This window comes from Somniosus microcephalus, chromosome 1, assembly GCF_052327205.1.
Source record: "Somniosus microcephalus isolate GS21.2 chromosome 1, FLI_Smic_1.0, whole genome shotgun sequence".
NCBI classification, from domain to species: Eukaryota; Metazoa; Chordata; class Chondrichthyes; order Squaliformes; family Somniosidae; genus Somniosus; species Somniosus microcephalus.
The window spans coordinates 307,380,777-307,400,455 of NC_140987.1; the positions used below are offsets into that span (position 1 = coordinate 307,380,777).

The following is a 19,679-nucleotide window of genomic DNA, read 5'->3' on the forward strand; positions in this document are numbered from 1 at the left end:
ACTGGCTCCACAAATGCTCTGCTCATGTTCGCTATGGACTCCTCCATTCGCTCCACACTCGCAGCGACCCTGGAGACAAAACCTGCCAGACACTCCTGCATCTGTGCATGGAGTTCCATCACCTCTGATCTTACGGATGGACCCAGAGGCAGAGGGTCGACATGCAGCTGAGCCGAGCTGGCAGAGTCCTGCGCCCTCCGACGAGGACTCTCCACTGCTGTCCCTGTCTCCACAATCTGCTGATGCTCACTTGTGAGCTGTGATACACCAGGTGACAACTTTAATCTATGTCCCGAAGGTCCCACCGAGGTGTGAGTGTCTGCGCTGGTGCTGGGTGCGCTTATTTCTGCTGATGCTGCACCCTCAGAGGTTGCAGATTCCTCTAAGGTGTCTGGCTGCTCAGGCTCTTCCTCCTGGACAGTGGGGACAGGGGCTCTCGATGGTCCTGTGGGGGAGTGAAGGATAAAGTTACATGCAAAGGTTACATGCATATTGCATTTTGCAGATGATCATAAGTCCATATGATGTAGCTTCAGAATCATTCTCAGTGACTCATGCAATGCCAATGAGAGAGATGGAAACTATTCTGCCACCAGCTTGCGGGGATGCACCTGTCTGTCCTTCTCCAACTTCCGCATCTCTGTCAGCCCCGACAATCTCCAGGATGGCTTCCTCCCAGGGGGTGAGCTTGGCTAATGAGGGCGGCCCTCCTCCTGTGGAGAAAGCAGGGACAGGGTACTGAATTTGGATGATCAGCCATGATCGCATTGAATGGCGGAGCAGGCTCGAGGGGCTGAATGGCCTACTCCTGCTCCTATCTTCTATGTTTCTATGTTTCTATATCCTGGGTCGCTCTCTCTTGTTGTGAGCTCTCTTTTCCTGCAATGAAGGAGACAAGTGGAGGTTGAGTGAGAATGAAGGAGTGAGTGCAGAGATTGCATAGCATAGATACTTAGAAGGAGAAAAAGATGGAGTGAGGTTGCAAGACCAAGGGCCCTCCCTGTGTGTTGTCAGTTGTGTTCAAAGCATCAGAGTGAGAGGGAATGTGAAGGCTGCACAGTGGAATAGTTATGTGAATGTGAGCATAGAGAGAGAGGGAATGGGTAAGGGTGCATGGATGTGAGTGTCAAGTGGGATGTGGAGGAAGAGATTGCTAAAGCTGAGTGTTGGTGAGGAAAGGCAATGGGGATCAGATTGAGGGTGATGGAAACTTCATACTTACTTTTCCAGTGCGATGAAGGTCATGGAATCTTTTCCTGCACTGCATCCAGGTGCGCTGTGTGAGCCCCAAGGAGTTGATTTCCCCAGCCACCTGTGGCCACACAGCCTTGGTCTGACTGGGAGGCCTCTTCCTCCCTGAAGAAGGGAACAGGACCTCCCTGTGGGCCCTAGCACCATCCAGCAATGCCTGGAGTGAAGCCTCATCAAATTTGGGGGCAGCTCTTGCCCTCCCGCTGGCCGTTGCTCCTGCAGGCTCCTGTGCCATCTTAATGGTGAAGTTTGGAAGCCTGCAGAAGAAGCAAGGCTTGCTGTGGACCTTAAAAGCAGCAGCAATGATGATGTCATATTCTGCGACTTTCTGACTGGAAATACTCAATTGCCAAGGCTTCCCACACGTTGGAAATCAATTGGCCAATTGAGTGAAAATTGCATCAATCTCACGGACCCATTTAGATTCGTGTGGGAAACCCCGCACTGGAGTTAAAATCGAGCCCCATGTATCACACATGTGCCCTCATATGCTTCTGCAATCTTTCGGTAAGTCGACTGAAAATATTTAATGAGATGAGGCCAGATATGAATCATTAAACTGCTTTATTTCACAGATAGCAAGCAAATGTCCAGAGTGGCAGTTATAATCAAAACATATTTTCTTTACTTAGCTTCAGACTTCTCCTTGTGAATAAGAAAAATAATAAACAGTACAGCCCTGCTAGTGGGCTAAATGCAAGCTCATTCAGTCCATCTTAGCAGTTAAACAAACCAAATCTTATATATACTTGGTTTGCACTAGTCTTATAATAAACACCTTCGGCTTTTCTTGCCTTTCTCTCAACAGACCATCCTGATGGCTGACTTTCAACATGACCACAGGAAGTAGGGAGGATGGGGAGGCTCTTCCTCTAACTTCTTCCTTGTTAAGTGATTCATCAGTAGGCCTGTCAATAAAATCAGCCTACTGCTCCCCAACCCGAGAATGAATTCTCCAAAGATGCACCGTGCACGGCTCCCTTATCTTTAGTACTTTGTTCCCAGATTAATATTTCCCAGATAATTGACATGAGGTGTCAGCCTTGGCTCAGTGGTAGTACTCTTGCCTTCTGAGTCAAAAGGTTGTGGGTGCAAGTCCCACTCCAGAGACGAGCACAGAATCTAGGCTGACATTCCAGTGCAGTACTGAGGGAGTGCTGCACTGTTGGAGGTGCCGTCTTTTGGATGAAATGTTAAATCAAGATCCTGTGAACATAAAAGATCACATGGTACTATTCGAAAAAGAGCAAAGGAGTTCTCCCATTGTCCTAGCCAATATTTATTCCTCAGTCAACACCATTAAAACAGATTGGGGGAGAAATTCAGTATCGCCCCATTTTAAAAATGTTTTTATTCATTGATGGGATGTGGGCGTCGCTGGCTAGGCCTGCATTTAGTGCCCATCCCTAATTGCCCTTGAGAAGATGGCGGTGAGCCGCCTTCTTGAACTGCTGCAGTCCATATGGTGTAGGTACACCCACAATGCTGTTAGGAAGGGAGTTCCAAGATTTTGGCCCAGCAACAGTGAAGGAACGGCGATACAGGTCCAAGTCAGGATGGTGTGTGGCTTGGAGGGGAACTTGTAGGTGGTGATGTTCCCATGCGTCTGCTGCCCTTGTCCTTCTAAGTGGTAGAGGTCGCGGGTTTGGAAGGTGCTGTTGAAGGAGCTTTGGCGAGTTGCTGCAGTGCTTCTTGTAGATGGTACACACTGCAGCCACAGTGCGCCGGTGGTGGAGGGAGTGAATGTTGAAGGTGGTGGATGGAGTGCCAATCAAGCGGGATGCTTTATCCTGGATGGTGGAGAGTATTCCATCTCACTCCTGACTTGTGCCTTGTAGATGGTGGAAAGGCTTTGGGGAGTCAGGAGGTGAGACACTCGCTGCAGAATTCCCAGCCTCTGGCCTGCTCTTGCAGCCACAGTATTTATATGGCTGGTCCAGTTCAGTTTCTGATCAATGGTAACCCCCAGGATGTTGATAGTGGGGGATTCAGCAATGGTAATGCCATTGAATGTCAAGGGGAGATGGTTAGAGTCTCGCTTGTTGGAGATGGTCATTGCCTGGCACTTGTGTGGTGCGAATGTTACTTGCCACTTGTCAGCCCAAGTCTGAATGTTGTCCAGGTCTTGCTGCATATGCACACGGACTGCGTCAGTATCTGACGAGTCTCGAATGGTGCTGAACAGTGTGCAATCATCAGCGAACATCCTCACTTCTGACCTTATGATGGAGGGAAGGTCATTGATGAAACAGCTGAAGATGGTTGGGCCTAGGACACTGCCCTGAGGAACTCCTGCAGTGATGTCATGTGATTGAGATGAATGACCTCCAACAACCACAGCCAACTTCCTTTGTGCTAGGTATGATTCCAACCAATGGAGAGTTTTCCCCTTGATTCCCATTGACTTCAGTTTTGCTAGGGCTCCTTGATGCCACACTCGATCAAATGCTGCCTTGATGTCAAGGGCAGTTACTCTCACCTCACCTCTTGAGTTCAGCTCTTTTGTCCATGTTTGGACCAAGGCTGTAATGAGGTCAGGAGCTGAGTGGCCCTGGCGGAACCCAAACTGGGCGTCAGTTAGCAGGTTATTGCCGCTTGATAGCACTGTCGACGACACCTTCCATCACTTTGCTGATGATTGAGGGTAGACTGATGGGACGGTAACTGGCCGGGTCGGATTTGTCCTGCTTTTTTAGACAGGACATACTTGGGCAATTTTCCACATTGCCGGGTAGATGCCAGTGTTGTAGCTGTACTGGAACAGCTTGGCTAGGGGCGCAGCTAGTTCTGGAGCACAAGTCTTCAGTACTATTGCCGGAATGTTGTCAGGGCCCATAGCCTTTGCAGTATCCAGTGTCTTCAGCCATTTCTTGACATCACGTGGAGTGATTTGAATGGGCTGAAGACTGGCATCTGTGATGCTGGGGACCTCAGGAGGAGGCTGAGATGGATCATCCACTCGGCACTTCTGGCTGAAGATAGTTGCAAATGCTTCAGTCTTGTCTTTTGCACTCACGTGCTGGGCTCCACCATCATTGAGGATGGGGATATTTTTGGAGCCTCCTCCTCCTGTTAACTGTTTAATTGTCCACCACCACTCACGACTGGATGTGGCAGGACTGCAGAGCTTTGATTTGATCTGATGGTTGTGAGATCGCTTAGCTCTGTCTATCGCATGTTGCTTCCGTTGTTTGGCATGCAAGTAGTCCTGTGTTGTAGCCTCACCAGGTTGACACCTCATTTTTCGGTATGGGGCGCTAACTTTTGAAAGGTGGGAACCTTAGTGCCAATGATTCCCAGCTTTTGCAAAATTTGGTGTTTGTGCTCCAGGAAGGAAGTGGAGCGGAAAATCAAGCGTTTCACTTCCTTCCTAAAGGATGGTGGTGGTGCAGCACTACCGCAATCCGAGGCTCCTTTCCTCCCTTAAAGAGAAAGGCCATCGCTGCAGGCCCTGCATTGGGACCAGTTAGCTGGTCCCTGACGGCAGTTACGATCCAGCCCAATCAGCCCATGCACGCAGCAGAGTGCCGGGCTGATCGATCGCAGCCCAGGAGCAATAAAAAAAAATCACTTGAAGCGATGTTAAAATTTTATCTCCTACCCGCGCCAACATCCTCTTTTATTTGCGTCTCCGAAGCACCTGGCCTCCCGATCAACGCCTCCTGCAGCTGTCGGTATCGATGTCGTCGCCCGGCGATGCTGCAAGGGATGAAACCAAAGTTCGGGTCCAGGACATTACCGGGGCGATGCGCACGGCAATGATGTCATGATCTCCGGGCACAGGAGATTGTGGTGCAAAGTGTTACCGCTGCCACAAACCTCTCGGCCAATTTAGCACAAGTCGTTCATTTCGCCGCGCCCAGTCGGTAAGTCATTAGTCCCCCATTATCCCTGCCCCCACCCCGCCCCCCCCAGAAGCGATAACGGGAGGCGCTAAGGTACCAAATTTCTCCCCATTATCTGATCATTATTTCATTGCTGTTTGTGGGAGCAAATTGGCTGCCACGTTTCCTACATTGGAACAGTGACAACACTTCAAAAAAGTACTTCAGTGACTGTAAAGCACTCTGGGACACCTTGTGGTCATGAAAAATGCTATATAAGTGCAAGTTGTTCCTTTCTTTCTTCAATAGAAAACAAGATGGCAGCAAAATTATTTTCAGTGAGTATTTGTAGAAATTCCATTGGTTCACCTTTTGCTCTTTGCTATTAATAGCAGATTCTGGGTTGTTAGTTTCTGAACTTCATGATTGCCACTTTCAGTTCCCATGTCCTACGTGTTGATTGGTACATGTTGGGTTGTGATTTATTGCTGAACCAATCAGCTGCAAATGTGATGCCTTTCAAGTGTGACACTTTGAAGTTTGATGAAAATGCTAGTATTGTTTGCCTTTTCAGAGTTGTCCAGATAGAATTTTATTAACTGTCTTCCTTTGATATTTTTGTTTGCACTTTAGTTCATCACAGGCAGAGGTGATTCACAATAACAGTACCAAACCCTGGTAATAGTGGGTTCTGCTGACAGTAAGGCAGGGCTTTACAGATAAAGTCACTTTTCTAAGGTGGTCTGTATATAAGTATTTACCTGTTTTCATCTTTCTGTCTATGACTTGGTAGAAATGTCATCTCCTACAATGAAGAAGCCCGAGAAGCCAATGTACAGTGGCCCCACATCTCCACAAGGTTCATCACCACGACTGAGCACTTTCCCACCGCATCATCACCCTGGCATCCCAGGACACAGTGGTAATTCAATTCATACTTTTAGTTCTGGGCTTTATCTGCGCATTAAATACAGTAAGTGCAAACAAATTGGAAAATATATTTGATAGACCAGCCTCTCAGGCACCTCAACGTTTGATGATGTACAGTGCTTTCTGATCAGTACAGATTTTTGCTTAATCAAGTTGGGGAGATTTCATTTCCACCAAGAACATTCCACTTGACAGCTTTGGCTGTAATACAGTGCAAAATAAAGGCATCTCAGTGGTGCAGTTCACTCAGTACTGGTGATGGTCAATATTCAGAGCTTGGCTGTCTCGTGTCCACTTGTGTTTGGAGCTGAGCTCTGTATCTAGAAGCTTGAGGAGGAACCTGACTATTTGTTACGGTTCTGGAGTGGACATCCCGAGGCTTAAATCCCTGCTGGAGTATTGATAACATAGTTGCAAATAATTCTGCTGAAGGAAGGCAGAATAAGGAATAAAAAATAGGTAGCACCCGACATCACCTGCACTCCACTGTATCAACTTACACTGTCTTTTTCTACATATAGACTCAACATCAAATATAACTAATGGAATTTTTTAGATAAAATGAAAGTTTTTCCTGGAAGATTCAGTATTGATGATTACTGACAGTAGAATCACAGAAGTTTATGGCACAGAGGGAGCTATCCAGCTGAATCCCACCTTCCAGTTCAAGATCAATAGCCTTGTAGGTTACAGCACTTCAAGTGCATATCCCAGTACTTTTTAAATGTGATGAGGGTTTCTGCCTCTACCACCCTTTCAGGCAGTGAGTTACAGACCCTCATCACCCTCTGGGTGAAAAATTTCTCCTCAACTCCCTTCTACCAATCACTTTAAATCTATGCCCCCTGGTTATTGACCTCTCTGCTAAGGGAAATAGGTCCTTCCTATCCACTCTATCTAGGCCTGTCATAATTTTGTACATCTCAATTAAATCTCACCTCAGCCTCCTCTGTTCCATAGAAAACAACCCTAGCCTATCCAATTTTTCCTCATAGCTAAAATTCTCCAGTTCTGGCAACATCCTCGTAAATCTCTTCTGTATCCTTTCTAGTGCAATCACAACTTTCCTGTAAGGTGGTGACCAGAACTGTATGCAATACTCTAGCTGTGGCCTAACTAGTGTTTCATACAGTTTTAGCATAACTGCCCTGCTCTTATATTCTATGCCTTGGCTAATAAAGAAAAGTATCCTTATGCCTTCTTAACCACCTTATTAATCATGCCCCCTATATTGAAGTCTTAATCATTGATATATACCACAAAAAGCAAGGGACCGAATACTGAGCCCTGTGGAACCCTACAAGAAACAGCCTTCCTGTCACGAAAACATCCGTCGACCATTACCCTTTGCATCCTGCCACTGAGCCAATTTTGGATCCAACGTGCCACTTTCCCTTGGATCCCATGGGCTTTTACTTTTTTGACCAGTCTGCCATGTGGGACCTTGTCAAAAGCCTCGCTAAAATCCACGTAGACTACATCAAACGTGCTACCCTCATCGACCCTCCTTGTTACCTCCTCAGAAATTCAATCAAGTTAATCAGACACGACCTTCCCTTAACAAGTCTATGCTGACTGTCTTTGATTAATCCATACCTTTCTAAATGATGATTAATACTATCCCTCAAAAATTTTTCCAATCATTTGCCCTCCACCGAGGTTAGGCTGACTGGCCTATAATTACTTGATCTATCCCTTTCTCCCTTTTTAAACAATGTTAGCAGTCCTTCAGTCCTCCGGCACCATACCTGTAGCCAGAGAGGATTGTAAAATGATGGTCAGAGCCTCCGCTATTTCCTCCCTTGCTTCTTAACAGCCTGGGATCCATTTCATCCGGGCCTGGGGATTTATCTACTTAGAAGAATCTAATGTTCTTGTTTTCAAACATTAAACTTTACTCAAGGGGGTAGTACTTTGAATCTTGTGCGTTTAGTCCTTGATGGGTTGTGTCTGCTTTTCACCAAAATAGTATTGAATTATCCTCTTCTGAGTAGTTCCACTCTGAAAGGGCAATGTTAAAAGGACAATCAAATGCACTTCAGTGACATCAATCAAGGGCAACAGTACACTTTTGATTTGACAGGCTTAAATAACCACAACAGCAAATCTATTAAACTGATTAGAAACCAGTACAGAAGAGTGATTCGTTGCCTTGGGTATGCTCTGTTAAAAAAATTACTGCGCTAAATTATACTTCCTTAAGTCAATGTTCCACTGGGTGATATACAGAAGCCTTCATTAAACTAACATTGCACAGAGATAGTGTTGGCTGTTACAGCATTTGCAAATGCTGTGTTAAGACCAGTAGCGTGCAGAAATTTCAAAGTATAGAAAATCTATTAATTTTTTCTTTTCTATTTCTAGTCATCTCAACGAGGAGCCCACCTCCTCCATCACCGCTACATTTTTCAGCATCCTCCATTCTCCCTCCTGCACCCAGTAGTTACTTCTCGCACCCAACAATCAGATACCCTCCACATCTTACCCCTCAGGACTCGGCAAAGAACTTTGTACAACTTGGCTGTGGCCCGTCCAATCCACAAACAAGCCAGGTTAGTTGCTTAATGCTGAATTGTGAATATTTACACATTTGAATTGACAAATGAAAGGCTGTCACTTTACAATAATTGAGTTGAAAGTACAGGCTGGTGAAATATATTTTGTTTATTTCTCTAAGTCATCAGATCATAAAAATAGAAACTGACTGTAAAGCAGAAAACCACATACCAGGAAGACACTTCCAAGTTTTCATGCCTTTGCCTTTGTTCGGTGCATGGAATTGGCTGTTAATTTGAGGGGGCGGGGGGCGGGGGGGGGGGGGTGGGGGGTAGACACTCTCCTAATTAGGTAGCTTTTAGAAAGAGTTGACCAGTCAATCTAGGTGGCTGCTGACACAAGTTTTGCTGTAGCTATCAGCTGCTCCGTTTGAACATGTGCTTGGTACAAGTAGAGATGGTTTCTAGGAATTAACAGCAGAAATAAACTCCCAAACTGTGACAGCTGCTGTAAAGAGTACAAAGATCCTTAAATATTTCAACCAGTGTTAATGTGAGTTCTGGCAATTAATGCTTGTGTGTATTAAGATTCCAAAGGCACTCCTAATCATTCAGTGGCCACTACCCTGCTGTTTTGCCTTTAAAATGACATTAATTTGTGATTACCTGCATCGTTGCACGTATTTAAAACAACAAGTTGCATTTATATAGCACCTTTAACGTAGTAAAACATCACAAGACGCTTACTGTTGGGAAATCTGGTCTGAATATAATCACATGTTTCTTCTCTGAAATGCATCATACTGTAGTAGAGTCAATCAGTTTTCTTTCTGTGTAAGGTTACAGAAGCCTTTTGAAAACCTGTTACCCACATCATTATTAAACTAAAGTGACCTCCTGTCCTCAAGTGTATTGATGTTAAGGTCCCCATCTCCATTTACAAATCCCTCCACAGTCTCGCTCCATCTTAACTGCGCAATTTTCTCCAGTCTTTTATCGCAGCCCACAGCCTACGCTACCCACATTCTGAATTACTGCTCTTCCCCAACAGTCTCTTCCTTCCCATTCTAGATTACTGCTGTTCTCCACAGCCCCCTCCTTCCCACTCTAGATTACTGCTGTTCTCCACAGCCCCCTCCTTCCCACTCTAGATTACTGCTGTTCTCCACAGCCCCCTCCTTCCCACTCTAGATTACTGCTGTTCTCCACAGCCCCCTCCTTCCCACTCTAGATTACTGCTGTTCTCCACAGCCCCCTCCTTCCCACTCAAGATTACTGCTGTTCTCCACAGCCCCCTCCTTTCCATTATAGATTACTGCTGTTCTCCACAGCCCCCTCCTTCCCACTCTAGATTACCGCTGTTCTCCACAGCCCCCTCCTTCCCACTCTAGATTACTGCTGTTCTCCACAGCCCCCTCCTTCCCATTCTAGATTACTGCTGTTCTCCACAGCCCCCTCCTTCCCACTCTAGATTACTGCTGTTCTCCACAGCCCCCTCCTTCCCATTCTAGATTACTGCTGTTCTCCACAGCCCCCTCCTTCCAACTCTAGATTACTGCTGTTCTCCACAGCCCCCTCCTTCCCACTCTAGATTACTGCTCTTCCCCAACAGACTCCTCCTTCCCACTCTAGATTACTGCTGTTCTCCACAGCCCCCTCCTTCCCACTCTAGATTACTGCTCTTCCCCAACAGACTCCTCCTTCCCACTCGAGATTACTGCTCTTCCCCAACAGACTCCTCCTTCCCACTCTAGATTACTGCTCTTCCCCAACAGACTCCTCCTTCCCACTCGAGATTACTGCTCTTCCCCAACAGACTCCTCCTTCCCACTCTAGATTACTGCTCTTCCCCAACAGCCTCCTCCTTCCCACTCTAGATTACTGCTCTTCCCCAACAGACTCCTCCTTCCCACTCTAGGCTACTGCTCTTCCCCAACAGACTACTCCTTCCCACTCTAGAATGCTGCTCTTCCCCAACAGACTCCTCCTTCCCACTCTAGATTACTGCTCTTCCCCAACAGACTCCTCCTTCCCACTCTAGATTACTGCTTTTCCCCAACAGACTCCTCCTTCCCACTCTAGAATACTGCTCTTCCCCAACAGACTCCTCCTTCCCACTCTAGATTACTGCTCTTCCCCAACAGACTCCTCCTTCCCACTCTAGAATACTGCTCTTCCCCAACGGACTCATCCTTCCCACTCTAGAATACTGCTCTTCCCCAACAGACTCCTCCTTCCCACTCTAGATTAGTGCTCTTCCCCAACGGACTCATCCTTCCCGCTCTAGATTACTGCTCTCCCCCAGCAGCCTCCTCCTTCCCACTCTAGATGGCAGCTCTTCCCCAATAGACTCCTCCTTCCCACTCTAGATTACTGCTCTTCCCCAACAGTCTCCTCCTTCCCACTCTAGATTACTGCTTTTCCCCAACAGACTCCTCCTTCCCACTCTAGATTACTGCTCTTCCCCAACAGACTCCTCCTTCCCACTCTAGATTACTGCTCTTCCCCAACAGACTCCCCCTTCCCACACTAGATTACTGCTTTTCCCCAACAGACTCCTCCTTCCCACTCTAGAATACTGCTCTTCCCCAACAGACTCCTCCTTCCCACTCTAGATTAGTGCTCTTCCCCAACAGCCTCCTCCTTCCCACTCTAGAATACTGCTCTTCCCCAACAGACTCCTCCTTCCCACTCTAGATTACTGCTCTTCCCCAACAGACTCCTCCTTCCCACTCTAGATTACTGCTCTTCCCCAACAGACTCCTCCTTCCCACTCTAGATTACTGCTCTTCCCCAACAGACTCCTCCTTCCCACTCTAGATTACTGCTGTTCCCCAACAGACTCCTCCTTCCCACTCTAGATTACTGCTCTTCCCCAACAGACTCCTCCTTCCCACTCTAGATTACTGCTTTTCCCCAACAGACTCCTCCTTCCCACTCTAGATTACTGCTTTTCCCCCACAGACTCCCCCTTCCCATTCTAGATTACTGCTCTTCCCCAACAGACTCCTCCTTCCCACTCTAGATTAGTGCTCTTCCCCAACAGACTCCCCCTTCCCACTCTAGATTACTGCTCTTCCCCAACAGACTCCTCCTTCCCACTCTAGATTAGTGCTCTTCCCCAACAGACTCCTCCTTCCCACTCTAGATTACTGCTTTTCCCCAACAGACTCCTCCTTCCCACTCTAGATTGCTGCTCTTCCCCAACAGACTCCTCCTTCCCACTCTAGATTACTGCTCTTCCCCAACAGACTCCTCCTTCCCACTCTAGATTACTGCTCTTCCCCAAAAGCCTCCTCCTTCCCACTCTAGACTACAGCTCTTCCCCAACAGACTCCTCCTTCCCACTCTAGTTTATGCTTTTCCCCAACAGACTCCTCCTTCCCACTCTAGATTACTGCTCATCCCCAACAGACTCCTCCTTCCCACTCTAGATTACTGCTCTTCCCCAACAGCCTCCTCCTTCCCACTCTAGATTACTGGTCTTCCCCAACAGACTCCTCCTTCCCACTCTAGATTACTGCTCTTCCCCAAAGGACTCCTCCTTCCCACTCTAGACTACTGCTCTTCCCCAACAGACTCCTCCTTCCCACTCTAGAATACTGCTCTTCCCCAACAGACTCCTCCTTCCCACTCTAGAATACTGCTCTTCCCCAACAGACTCCTCCTTCCCATTCTAGATTACTGCTCTTCCCGAACAGACTCCTCCTTCCCACTCTAGATTACTGCTCTTCCCCAAAGGACTCCTCCTTCCCACTCTAGACTACTGCTCTTCCCCAACAGACTCCTCCTTCCCACTCTAGATTACTGCTCTTCCCCAACAGACTCCTCCTTCCCATTCTAGATTACTGCTCTTCCCCAACGGACTCATCCTTCCCACTCTAGATTACTGCTCTTCTCCAACAGCCTCCTCCTTCCCACTCTAGATTACTGCTCTTCCCCAACGGACTCCTCCCTCCCACTCTAGATTACTGCTCTTCCCCAACAGACTCCTCCTTCCCACTCTAGAATACTGCTCTTCCCCAACAGCCTCTTCCTTCCCACTCTAGATTACTGCTCTTCCCCAACAGCCTCTTCCTTCCCACTCTAGAATACTCCTCTTCCCCAACGGACTCCTCCTTCCCACTCTAGATTACTGCTCTTCCCCAACAGACTCCTCCTTCCCACTCTAGAATACTGCTCTTCCCCAACAGCCTCTTCCTTCCCACTCTAGATTACTGCTCTTCCCCAACGGACTCCTCCTTCCCACTCTAGAATACTCCTCTTCCCCAACAGCCTCCTCCTTCCCACTCTAGATTACTGCTCTTCCCCAATGGACTCCTCCTTCCCACTCTAGATTACTGCTTTTCCCCAACAGCCTCTTCCTTCCCACTCCAGATTACTGCACTTCCCCAACAGACTCCTCCTTCCCACTCTAGAATACTCCTCTTCCCCAACAGCCTCCTCCTTCCCACTCTAGATTACTGCTCTTCCCCAACGGACTCCTCCTTCCCACTCTAGATTACTGCACTTCCCCAACAGACTCCTCCTTCCCACTCTAGAATACTCCTCTTCCCCAACAGCCTCCTCCTTCCCACTCTAGATTACTGCTCTTCCCCAAGAGCCTCTTCCTTCCCACTCTAGATTACTGCTCTTCCCCAACAGACTCCTCCTTCCCTCTCTAGACTACTGCACTTCCCCAACAGACTCCTCCTTCCCACTCTAGAATACTCCTCTTCCCCAACAGCCTCCTCCTTCCCACTCTAGATTACTGCACTTCCCCAACAGACTCCTCCTTCCCACTCTAGATTACTGCTTTTCCCCAACAGCCTCCTCCTTCCCACTCTAGATTACTGCACTTCCCCAACAGACTCCTCCTTCCCACTCTAGAATACTGCTCTTCCCCAACAGCCTCCTCCTTCCCACTCTAGATTACTGGTCTTCCCCAACAGCCTCCTCCTTCCCACTCTAAATTACTGCTCTTCCCCAACAGCCTCCTCCTTCGCACTCTAGATTACTGCTGTTCTCCAACAGCCTCCTCCTTCCCACTCTAGATTACTGCTCTTCTCCAACAGCCTCCTCCTTCCCACTCTAGATTCTGCTGTTCCCCAACAGCCTCCTCCTTCCCACTCTAGATTACTGCTGTTCTCCAACAGACTCCTCCTTCGCATTCTAGATTACTGTTCTTCCCCAAAAGCCCTCTCCTTCCCACTTTTGATTACTGCTGTTCTCCAACAGACTCCTCCTTCGCATTCTAGATTACTGTTCTTCCCCAAAAGCCCTCTCCTTCCCACTCTAGATTACTGCTGTTCTCCAACAGCCTCCTCCTTCCCACTCTAGATTACTGCTCAACCCCAGCAGCCTCTTCCTTTCCACTCTAGATTACTGCTCCTCCCCTCCTTCCCATTGTTGATTACTGCTCTTCCCCATTCCCTCCTTTCCTTCCTATTATGGTTTACTGTTCCTCCCCAATCTCCTTGCTCCTCCCACTGTGTATTTTGCTCCTCCCTGTTCTCTCTTCCCTCCATTATCAGAACCCAATATTTAAGTCATAACCCGTATGCTCTTCAGAACGCTCTCCAACAGCTACTCTGCCTTTCTGCCTCTCTCCTTTCCTTCAAAGGCCTGTTTAAAAGCCTTCAACGGTGGCTACAGTCCTTTCCCGCTTAATCCTTGCCATCACCTGCTCAGCATCCTCCTCTCCCCTGTGTAAAGTACTTCCAGCTCCCTTTCTACACGAGGAGCATTATATAAGTGCAAGTTCTTGTCATTGCTTGATTTTATAACATTGCATCATTTCACAGAATCACAGAATCACAGAAACCCCACAGTGCAGATAGAGGCCATTTCGGCCCATCGAGCCTGCACCGACACATATCCCACCCGATCCCCGTAACCCCTACTCCAACACATATCCCACCCTATCCCCGTAACCCCACGTATTTAATCCCCCTAACACTAAGGGTCAATTTATCATAGCCAATCGACCTAACCCGCACATCTTTGGACTGTGGGAGGAAACCGGAGCACCCGGAGGAAACCCACGCAAACACGGGGAGAATGTGCAAACTCCACACAGACAGTCGCCCGAGGCTGGATTCGAACCCGGGTCCCTGGCGCTGTGAGGCAACAGTGCTAACCACTATGCCACCGTGCTGCCCTTTGTAATTGAATCTTTTCTTTTTTTTTGGGTGAGGTTGTCAGCTCTCTGTCATTTGAACCTAGAGTTTGTGGCTGCCCTCTTCTAATTCCCAATCCAAAATGGTTCCCTCTTTTAAAAAAAATCTCTTCGGTACATAGCTTTTATGTCATGTAACTGGACAAGATTGTTTCCCAGCAGTTATGATGCTTAATCTACCTTGCATCATATGACATGAAGTACATTCTTATTATGTTTACTATGGTGTAAAGTTCAAATACCAGGGAATACAGGATAATGATGAGGATGTTGGGAGTAAGGAGAGAGGTGAAGTGTTTTCATGCAAAGAATGATAAACTTATGGAATGAAGTACCAAGGGAAGTAGAGAATGTGAATGGGTTCAAATGGATACATTTCTGGTAAGAGGGGGATATGATAGGAAGCTGTGTAGGTGGGGTTTCATCGACGAAAAGGAATGGCTTGTTAAGTCTAATGGCTTTTTCCTGTCCTTGAAGTTTCTTATATTCTTAGTGGGAAATAAGTCTGCTTTTTTTTAAATCCGCAAGTTATTACAATCTTATTCTACATACAGATATTTTACAAATTACAGATAGACAGTCTCTGTTGTTATGAACAGTATGTTCTGGCTGAATTATTTCTTCTTTAAAATTTGAGCTTCGGTCCTTACTCTAATTACATGTCATCAGGAACTAGGGAAAGGGTTTGCTGAGAAACTTGGAATAGTCAGGCTTGACTGTAGTGTTCTTGGCTTAACTGGGCAGAATACCTAAGGCAATGGTCATTACCAGTAGTCATGAGGGGGTTAAATAGTTTGTTAAATCTATTCCATATTAGTTTATGACGTGTAATTGGACCAAATGACAGGAGGAAATTATGAAGGATGAGTTAAATATTTTCAATTGTTGCATGGCAAACTGCCATTGGGTTCACTGCTAATCTAGCCTTTCTTCATTTCCTATAAAACTTTATTAAAATATTTTGTAAATTAACTCTAAATTAAGTCACTGCACAAAGAGGAGCCTTATGAAATTCAGCCATTGCTGTTACTGCAACAGTATGGGTAGGATTACAATTTTGAAGGGAAAAAAATGGAGGTCACAGCGTAAGAAGTTTCATTTCATAGCTCTTGCATTACAAGTGATAAAAATGGAGAAGCTAGATGGCTGATCATCCAATTGTATTGATAAACGGATCTTGTTTTATGGGAGCTTGTGATAATTCCCACAGCTGAGGAATGTGGTAATTGAGTGAAGTGAAAATGAAAACGGCAATAACTGCAGTTAATTTTTAGTAAACTGTCCGCATCGCGACTCACATTCTAGAGCGCACTTTTTACCAAATATAGAGGATAGTTTGGATGTCATCCCTTTTGGAAAGATGTTGCAAGAAATTTGTGAGCTCCACCCCCGACCTCCAGGGGTTAAAGACAGTTGTAACTCAATCCTGCCTACAGCTATTGTGTAAGAGCTGCTCAAACCCACTTGTGGCGGAGCCACTGAATGCCTCTGGGCAACTGTACATAATTCCCTTTAACGATGTTCTAACACCAGCCTAAGCCTGTACCATTGTGTTAGACATTACTGTGTTTTGTACATAGTGTTTGTATACACGGGGCGTGGCCCCTTTAAGAGCGCGGGAAAACGCGAGCAAACGCGATGACGTCACGTCGCAAACCACGTGACTGCCCAGGCAGTCCTCGTGGAATCTCCATCTTTTTAAGACCTGTTTTCGTGGCTCTCCTGTATCGATCTCATCAAAACTGTTTGAACTCGTTTAGTTTTACATCAAAGACCTGTTTGATTGATCTCCTGAGTCGACCTCAGTTATTAGTTAGGAATTCGTCAATTCCTACATTGGTGACCCCGTTTTTTGTGAACGTTTATCACAAAAAGGACACAGCATGGAGACCAACGGCGTTTCGCTGAAGCTACCGCAGTTCTGGGAGCAGCAAGCGACCTCGTGGTTCATTCAGGTCGAGGCCCAATTCGCCCTGAGGGACATCGCTGTGGATCAGACCAAATATCTCGATGTGGTCTCCGCACTCGACAGCTCTACCACCTCGCGGATCGTCAGCCTCCTCGAGAACCCTCCAACGGAGCGCAAGTATGAAACCCTCAAGGCGCGGTTGCTGCAAGTTTTCGGGCTCACTAAAGCGGAGCGCGCCCGTCGATTGCTCGCTATGCCCGGGCTCGGGGACTTCAAGCCTTCGGAGTTAATGAGCCAAATGCTCACACTCCTTGGCTCCAAACTGGAATGCTTCCTATTCCGTGAAATATTCCTCAGCCAGCTACTGGAACAGGTGCATGCCGCCCTGGCCAGATCCGAAGTTGAGGGCTACACAGCACTCGCGGCAGAGGCGGACAAAATTTTTGCGGTTACTCAGCAGTACTGCACCGCCACGAGGCGCCCATCCCCCACAGACGCCGCCCCAGCTAGTCAGCCTGCTGGGCTGTGTTTCTACCACGCGCAGTTTGGCGCGAAAGCGAGACGTTGCCGCCCTCCCTGCAGCTTCCCCCAAAACAAAAAACAACTACGACCACCGAGGAACGGGTCTAACGGGCACCCCGCGGCCACGACGGCGATCGGCAACGCGGACAAGTTGCTGTTTATCACCAATACTCTCTTCGGTCGTCGTTTTCTGTGCGACACCGGGGCGCAGTGCAGCATATTACCCGCATCCGCCCTCGATGTGCAGACCGGGATTCACGGCCTCGCCCTTGAAGCGGCCAATGGCGGAGCGATTCGGACCTTCGGCAGACGGCGGGTGCAGTTGTGTTTTGGGGGCCAACGTTTTTACTGGGAGCTTGTGACGGCCAAGGTTTCGCAACCCATTCTCAGCGCGGATTTCCTGTGCGCCAACAGCCTCCTGGTTGACGTGAGGAACCGGCGGTTGATCAACGCGGCAACTTTTCATTCTATCCCTTGTTACCGCAGTAACACTACGTCTAGCACCGTCGCCTGTGCTTTTCCGGCTCCGGATGAGTTCGCTCGCCTGCTCGGCAAATTCCCCGACCTGACCAGACCCACGTTCTCCTCCACAGCCACGAAACATGGTATGGGACACCACATCACGATCAACGGCCCCCCCGGTCTACGCGCAGGCCCGGCGCCTGGAACCTGGCAAGCTGGCGGTCACAAAAGCGGAGTTCGCGACCATGGAACGGTTAGGGATTATTCGCCGGTCGAATACTCCCTGGTCTTCACCCCTCCACATCGCCCCAAAGCCTGGTGGCGGATGGCGGCCATGCGGCGACTATCGCCGCCTAAACGACGCCACCACTCCTGATCGGTACCCGATCCCCCACATCCAGGATTTCTCCACCCATTTGGCAGGGAACACTGTCTTCTCGAAAGTCGACCTCATCTGGGGCTACCACCAGGTCCCCGTTCATCCCCAAGACGTCCTGAAGACTGCAGTCATCACCCCATTCGGCCTTTTCGAGTTTTTAAGAATGCCGTTTGGGTTAAAGAACGCCGCCCAGGCTTTCCAATGCCTGATGGACTCCGTGCTGCGGGACCTCAAGTTCCTCTTAATCTACCTGGACGATATTCTCATTGCCAGTCCCACTAAAGAAGAACACATCTGTCACCTTCACACCCTTTATCGACGTCTCGGCCAACACAGCCTGATTATCAACCCGGCCAAGTGTCAGTTTGGCCTGCAACAAATTGATTTCCTGGGGCATCGCATCACTTCAGAGGGAGCGGTTCCTTTACAAGCGAAGGTAGAGGCGGTGACGTCCTCTCCACGCCCGCAAACCATTAAGGTCCTGCAGGAATTCCTAGGCATGGTAAACTTTTACCACAGTTTCGTGCCTAAGGCAGCACTACTCATGCAGCCCCTGTACGAGGCCCTCAAGGGCAAGACTGGCAAACATACAGTAGACTGGACGGTTGACATGGCCCGGGCATTCGCCAACACCAAAAGCGCCTTGGCCAATGTGACTATGCTGGCGCACCCGCTGCCAGAAGCCACCATCGCCCTCACCACCGATGCGTCAGACTACGCAATCAGCGCCTTGCAAGAGCAGTGGGTGAACGGGACGTGGCAGCCGTTGGCATTCTCCAGCCGTCAACTACGGCGGAATGAGAGAGCGTATAGCATGTTCGACCGGGAGTTGCTCGCTCTTTTTCTGGCCATCCGCCATTTTCGCTTCCTCCTGGAAGGACGTCCCTTCACCGCCTTCGTGGAGCATATGCCGCTCACCTTCGCCATGGCCAAGACCGCCGAACCGTGGTCATCCCGACAGCAACGTCAACTGACCTACATATCCGAGTTCACCATGGATATACAGCACGTGGCCGGTAAGGACAACCTGGTGGCCAACTGCCTCTCCCACGTGACCGTCAACATGGTTCATTTAGGCATCAATTACGCCCTCATGGCAGCGGATCAAGCCTCGGACCCAGATGTCCAGGCCTACAGAACCACCGTCACTAGCCTCCAGTTGGCCGACGTCAAGTTCCATGCGGCAGGTACCACGCTCTTGTGTGACATCTCCGTACGGGACCCTCGCCCTGTCGTACCGGCCGTCTGGCGCCGCAAAGTGTTCGACGCCATAAATGGGTTGTCACACCCTGGAAGGAAGGCCTCTCAGAAGCTGATGTCAGCGAAATTCGTATGGCACGGCATGCACAAGGATGTCCGGAACTGGACCAACACCTGCGTGGTCTGCCAAAAAGCCAAAGTACAGCGTCACATCAAAGCTCCGTTGGCCATCTTCACAGTTCCGGAGCGACGGTTTGACCATGTCAATGTGGACCTGGTGGGTCCACTCCCACCCTCCCATGGTTTTTCACACATCCTGACCATGGTTGACCGCACCACCAGATGGCCAGAGGCGGTTCCCCTATCATACACTACTTCGGCGGACGTGGCCAGGGCGTTCATTTCCACCTGGGTCGCCCGTTTTGGAGTGCCCGCTGATATTTCTTCAGACAGGGGACCACAGTTTTCCTCTGAACTCTGGAATGCAGTGGCCCAAGGACTCGGTGTCAAATTACACCGCACCACAGCCTACCACCCACAGGCAAATGGT

At 48.5% G+C, this 19,679-nt stretch overlaps 1 protein-coding gene across 5 annotated transcripts in view; it reads left to right on the forward strand.

Moving 5' to 3' along the window:
- LOC147124854 (nuclear factor 1 B-type-like) overlaps positions 1 to 19,679 on the forward strand; it is a 557,582-nt gene that overhangs the window by 444,147 nt on the left and 93,756 nt on the right. For all 5 annotated transcript variants that reach the window (XM_085994028.1, XM_085994035.1, XM_085994024.1 and 2 more), the window contains 2 exons: positions 5,869 to 5,997; positions 8,370 to 8,557. In XM_085994028.1, coding sequence (XP_085850154.1) covers positions 5,869 to 5,997; positions 8,370 to 8,557 — 317 coding nt within the window. The remainder of the gene's footprint in view (positions 1 to 5,868; positions 5,998 to 8,369; positions 8,558 to 19,679) is intronic.